Below are 6,594 nucleotides of genomic sequence, written 5' to 3'. Positions count from 1 at the left end.
TTTTTTTTTTTTTTTTTTTTTTTTTTTTTTTTTTTTTTTTATTAAATATTTTACATGACTAGTACAGGTTTTTCGTGTACATGTTCATATAACTAATATAAAAATATAAATATGTATGCATATATATATATATATATATATATATTGATTTATTTTGTTTGATTTTTTTATAGCCAATTCCACCTGAAGAAGAAAAGGAAATATCATCACTTTTAGAGAGCATTAAAATTGGTAAGACATCATTGAAATATAAATGTTTCTATTTTTGTATGCAACTACCTTTTCGTTTTCTAATTTGTTTGTAATATATGTATTTATGAGATATTATTAATTTTTTGGTATATGAGACCATGTATGTATGTACATATATATATATATATTTTAATTGTTTAATTTTATTTTTTTTTCTGAAGACGATGATAAAATGACTGATTTGACTGAAGAACAAAAGGAAACGTTAAAGAAGTTGAAACTTTATCAGAAAGAGTACTACGATTACGAATCTAAATTTGAATATGAGTTATTTTTGTTAAGACAGAAATATCATGATTTATATGGTCCTATTTATGACAAGAGAAGAGAAGCTTTAGTAGGTAATGGTGAAGCAAAGATTGGTACACCTAATTTGCCAGAGTTTTGGTTAAGAGCATTAAGGAATAATAACACAGTGAGTCATGTTATTGAAGATCATGATGAAGAGATATTAGTATATTTGAATGATATAAGATGTGATTATATTAAAAAGAATAAAGAAAAGAAGGAAGGTTTTATTTTATCATTTTATTTTGCAACAAATCCTTTTTTTAGTAATTCTGTATTAACAAAAACATATCATATGAAATGTGTAGATTGTGATAACGAGCCAGTGTTATTACATACAGAAGCAACAGTAATTGATTGGTATGATAACAAAAACATATTAAAGAAAAATGTGGTGAAAAAGCAACACAATAAAAATTCAAGAGAAGTAAAAACTGTTCAACAAACAGTTAATAGAGATAGTTTCTTTCACTTTTTTACTAGTCATAAGGTACCTAATTCAAATGTTATTAAACAATTAAGCAAACATGAAGTTGCTCAATTAGAAATGATAATAGAAGGAGACTATGAAGTTGCCTTAACGATTAAGGAAAGAATTATACCCTATGCAGTTGACTATTATCTTGGTATTATTATCGAGAGTGAAAGCAATAGTATTGTTAGTGATGTCGACAGTAGTTATAGTAGTAGTGAAAATAATAGTAACTATAATAGTTATGAAAGTAATAATAGTGCATACAATGATGAAAATAGTAATGTTGATACAAATGAATATGATGATAATGAAGAAGAAGAGGAAGGAGCAAAGAGCAATGAGGATCCTCTTACTTCTTAATTTGTATATATCTCATCAACAAAAATAAAATACAAAAAAAAAAAGCATAAAATGAAAAGTAAATTATATGTTATATAAATAAATATATATATATTTATTTGGTTTATATATTTTTTTCCATACATATATTATTGATATATATATATATATATATATATATATATATATATGTATATGTATTTATATGTATTCATATTGTAAAAAAAAAAAAAAAAAAAAAAAAAAAATTAATTTAAACATAAAAACAAAATAAACATTATTATATAAATATTTAAAGTTTTATTCACATAATGAAAAATGCACACATGTATATTTATAAATATATATATATATATATATATATATGTATCTTTTATTATATGTATGTTTTATTAAATCTAAAGGGTGAATAAAGCTAATGGCTATAAGTTTTTATTCTGAATAATGAGAACGAAAGAAATTTCGAAGTAAATGCTTTTCATTTATGATACACAAAAAGGAAGATTAAAAAAAAAAAAATATATATAATATATATTAATTGTATTTACATAAGTATATATATATATATATATATATAATATTTACTATTCATTTATGCTTAAGTTCGTATATTATACTATATTTATTTGTGTATATTTTAGCAATATGTATAGTTTCTATAAATTTCAGTAGAAGACAAGAATATACTTGGCGCAAATTAATTATATATACGTACCTATATAAATGTATATATATATATATATATATATAGGTATATATAGGTATATATTCATATATATTTTATTTTTATAATTTATATTACATGATATTAGTATATTTTTGTTAATTCTTCTTTTATATATTTGAATAAATTATCTTATTTTATTTTATTTTTTTATTTTTTTATTTTTTTCTTTTTTTTTTTTTTTTTTTTTTTTTTTTTTTTTTTTTTTTTTTTTTTTTTTCTTTTCTTATTTTGATATATGTATATATATATATATATATATATATTTATTTATTCATTCATTTATTCATTTATATTATATATATTAGTGTTATATATGTAAATTTAACAAATCTGTTAAAAATATATGAACGAAATAATGAAATTTAATTATTTTATTTTTTTTTACTTTTGAATATTAATTTATACATTATAAGAAAATATTTTAGAATGAATATTTTTTACAAAAAAAAACAAAAAAATGAAGAAAAACAGTTGCGTTTATATATTTCGATGGTTAAAAAATATAATATAATATAATATAATATAATATAATATAATATAATATAATATAATGTAATATATTATTAAATTTATGATGACAATTTATATTATACCGAAAGGTTTGTTTTGAAATATATTATTTATTTTATTATTTTTTATTTTTTAATTAGTATTTATGATTTTGGATTATATACATATCTAAATATGTATATGATATCTTTTATTATTATTATTTTTTTTCATTTTTAAAAAAGGTTATTTAAAAACCTACAAATCTTTATATAAATAATTTTAACATTATCTATTGCATTTTGATGATTGAGTTGTGGTCTGGCATCAATATAAATTGAGACTGCAGAATTTTTTTCTTTTTTCCCATCATAGTAATCAATAATATATCTAATGTAAAAATAAAGGGTAATTATTAAGTATATATGTATAAATAGATAAATATATATATATATATATATATATATATATATATAATTGTGTGATATTTTTTTAATTTATTATTTATATTTTATTTTTACTTGATTGTATTTCCACATCTGTCTATGTACCACTCGTGTCTATCAAAAGGTTTGTTATAACCTATGAGGGTTAACATAAAAGCTTTAATGGATAATTTTGTAGGATATCCTACAAACTTTATTAATTTTTGTTCTTTACATATGTCGAAATATTTTTCTTCTCTTTTCATAATTTTATTCCATGTTTCTTCATTGACAGCATTGTGAATTTTTAAGGCCATATTTAAATCTTCTTGAGAGAAGGAGTAACCTACAAATTGTTATGCGACATTAATGAAGATTATTAATTTGTGGATATAATCCTATTGTGTAATATTTAAAATGAATAATATAACATATATATAAATATATGTTCCTCTTAATTTTTTTTTTTTTTTTTTTTTTTTTTTTTACCTTTTTTTTTTGTTGTGTTATAAAATTGTTTCTGGGATGGATAGTACCAACTCCCATTTTTTGACGGAATGGAAGACTTTTCTTTTCCATCTGAATTATTATGATTACTAATATTTTTAATATTTATATTTTCTTTTTGTTCATTCATAATATTTTATACTTTTATTTTTTTTTCCTATAAATGAATAAATATATATATATATATATATGTATATTTTTGCTTTATTTGATTTAATTTTTTTTTTTTTAAGTTCAATAATAATATAACCTCAACCAAATGTGTTCACTTGTGATATAATTTTTTTATTTCTTTCTTTGCTCCCACTTGTTATAAATATATATACATAATATAAAATATATATAATGTTATTTGAAACATTTGTTTAGGTATAATTATAAAAAAATATATATATTTATTTAAATATTATTTATTATTATTATTATTTTTTTTTTTATTTTTTTATTTTTTTTTTTTGTTGTTAATTAAAATATGATGTTACATCTGTTCTTTTTTTTAAAAAATAAATAATGTATATATATATAATATTATATATATATATATTATATATAAATATGTATATTTTTTTTACATGCCTCATCGTAGCTTCATCATGTGGTATTTTTTTTTGACATATTTGTAATATAATATATTTATATATTATATATTATATATATATATATATATATATATATATATATATATATATTATATTTATTATATATGTATATTTTAATTATATACAATTTTAAATACGAACACTTTCCTATTGTTGTAAAATATAAATATATATTTTTTTTTGTATGTCGTCTCCTTGTTTTTTTCATTAAAAAAGAAACATAAAGTTATTAAGCAAAAATGTAATATATTATAAATATAATATTTAAAAAAAAAAAAAAAAAAAAAAAATATTATTAATCGTATTTTAAAAAAAAAGAGAAAAAAAAAAAAAAAATTCTTATATATAATTCTATAAATAAATAAATATATATATATATATATATATATATACATATTTATATTTATATTTATATTTATATTTATATTTATATTTATTTGTTTAATAATAATATTTCCTTTTTTATTTAATTTTGTTTAAATTTTGCTTATGATAGTGAATAAAATAAATGGCGTTAATAATTAAAGGGAATGAAATATTTGAAAATGAGGATTTAAGAAAGAAATTAAAAGAACATATAGAAGGAGATAAATTAATAGGAATACCTACCGAGACTGTGTATGGTTTAGGTGGTAATTCATTAAGTGAGAGGTCTTTACAAAATATATTTCGAATGAAAAATCGACCAGTAAGTGATCCTATTATATCACATGTATATAATATATATCAAGCTTATGATCAGTTATATCACATTAATATTTATGAGAAATATATTATTTATATTTTAAGTAAGTATTTTTGGCCAGGACCTTTATCTATAATAGCAAAAGCAAAAAAAGAAACTCCTTTAATATTAACTGCGTATAGCCAATTTTGTGCTGTTAGAGTTCCAGATAATATCATTACACGAGAAATAATAAAAATATGTAACACACCTATAGCTGCTCCTTCAGCTAATAAATTTCAACACATAAGTCCTACAAATAGTTTACATGTGTATGATGAATTTAAAAATGAAGATCTTTTAATATTTGATGATGGACAATGTGATATAGGGATCGAATCCACCGTACTAAAAATAACAAAGTATAGGATAGACCATGAGGATAAAAATACGGAAGAGTTAATAAAAAAAAATGATGTAAATGTTATGAAGGATATAAAAAAAATAAATAATATAAATGTAAATAATTCTGAAGGAAACTACCCTGTGGAAATTATAAGTGATGAAGAATATGAATGTGAATGTAACGAAGAATTATCATTTCTACGTGCTGCTACGAATTCAAAGGAGTCAGCGAGCAATATGGAAGTATATGAAAAATTAAAAAATATCTTTGATTTACTTGATCATCTGAGTTCAATCAATAATAATAATGATGATAATAATAATAATGATGATAATAATAATAATGATAATAATAATAATAATAATAATAATAATAATAATAATAATATGATTGTTGATAAAATATTAAAATATAAATCTTTATATAATTATTCCATTAAAATATATAGAAGAGGGAAATATACAAAAGGGGATATTCAAAATGTTTTAAACAGATATGATTTGTTAAAAGATATAAATGTTGAAATGTATGAAAAAATAAAATTTGAAAACTTGGATATCTTCAAGAATGAGTATCCCAAGTCTGGTATTAAAGATTATAGATGTGATAATATAAATAAAGAGGATGATATTTACAAAACATTTAATAATAGGATTGAAAAAAATGAAGTATGTCCAGGACTTTTATTAACACATTATAGCCCTTTTGTATCTACATATCTTTTAGATATTATATTATGTAAAACTATAGAAAAAAAAAACAAAGCAGAATTATTAGAAAGAAATAATAATGTGTGTAAAAAAATAAATCTTAATAAATGTGTTTTATTAGATATAGGAAGTTCCCTTTTGAAATATGATAAGAACTTTTTAAAATATATTAATATATGTTATGATAATCTTGAATTAAATGAAAGAATAAAATATATAACGAAACAATTTTTTTTATTTTTAAGACAGGCTGAACGGTTAGCTATAGAAAACAATGCAGACAATATTTTAATATCTATTGTTAATATAAAAAGTTGTGATGAAAATTATTTATCCGTATTTGATAGAATCTATAGAGCAGCCTCTGGAAAAATGATAAATCTGTTTATTGACGATAAGGATATAATAGCTTACATAAAATAAAATCACTAATATGTAAATGTATATATGTAAATGTATATATGTATGTATGTATGTACATATGTATATATGTATCTATATATGTATGTATCTATATATGTATGTATCTATATATGTATGTATCTATATATGTATGTATCTATATATGTATGTATCTATATATATATGTATGTATTTATTTATTTATTTTTATTTACATCATTGTGTAAAAAAATATGTGCAATTAAAACTAAAAATATTTTTATAAGTTTTCTGTTTTTTTTTTTTTTTTTTTTGAAAAAATTAAAAATTAT

General features: G+C 18.9%; 3 protein-coding genes across 3 annotated transcripts; 2 read left to right on the top strand and 1 right to left on the bottom strand.

Annotated features, from left to right (window-relative positions):
* Positions 1 to 173: 173 nt before the first annotated feature.
* On the top strand, positions 174 to 1,375 carry PRSY57_1203100 (nucleosome assembly protein, putative; the record flags this gene model as incomplete). The annotated part of the gene is made up of 2 exons (XM_020115023.1): positions 174 to 231; positions 414 to 1,375. Coding segments are annotated over 2 exons (1,020 nt in total), but the record flags the coding sequence as incomplete, so codon positions are not given.
* Positions 1,376 to 2,806: 1,431 nt separating this feature from the next.
* On the bottom strand, positions 2,807 to 3,632 carry PRSY57_1203000 (cytochrome c1 heme lyase, putative; the record flags this gene model as incomplete). Its single annotated transcript, XM_020115022.1, has 3 exons — positions 2,807 to 2,960; positions 3,092 to 3,341; positions 3,485 to 3,632. The coding sequence occupies 3 exons, from the start codon at positions 3,630 to 3,632 to the stop codon at positions 2,807 to 2,809; spliced, it is 552 nt and encodes a 183-aa protein (XP_019970175.1).
* A 977-nt stretch (positions 3,633 to 4,609) lies between these two features.
* On the top strand, positions 4,610 to 6,304 carry PRSY57_1202900 (Sua5/YciO/YrdC family protein, putative; the record flags this gene model as incomplete). The annotated part of the gene is made up of 1 exon (XM_012908460.2): positions 4,610 to 6,304. The coding sequence occupies one exon, from the start codon at positions 4,610 to 4,612 to the stop codon at positions 6,302 to 6,304; it is 1,695 nt and encodes a 564-aa protein (XP_012763914.2).
* Positions 6,305 to 6,594: the final 290 nt, after the last annotated feature.

Source organism: Plasmodium reichenowi, chromosome 12 (genome assembly GCF_001601855.1).
Source record: "Plasmodium reichenowi strain SY57 chromosome 12, whole genome shotgun sequence".
Classification (NCBI taxonomy): domain Eukaryota; phylum Apicomplexa; class Aconoidasida; order Haemosporida; family Plasmodiidae; genus Plasmodium; species Plasmodium reichenowi.
Note: the sequence above shows the minus strand (reverse complement) of the source record. Positions and strands in the feature narration are given on the sequence as shown.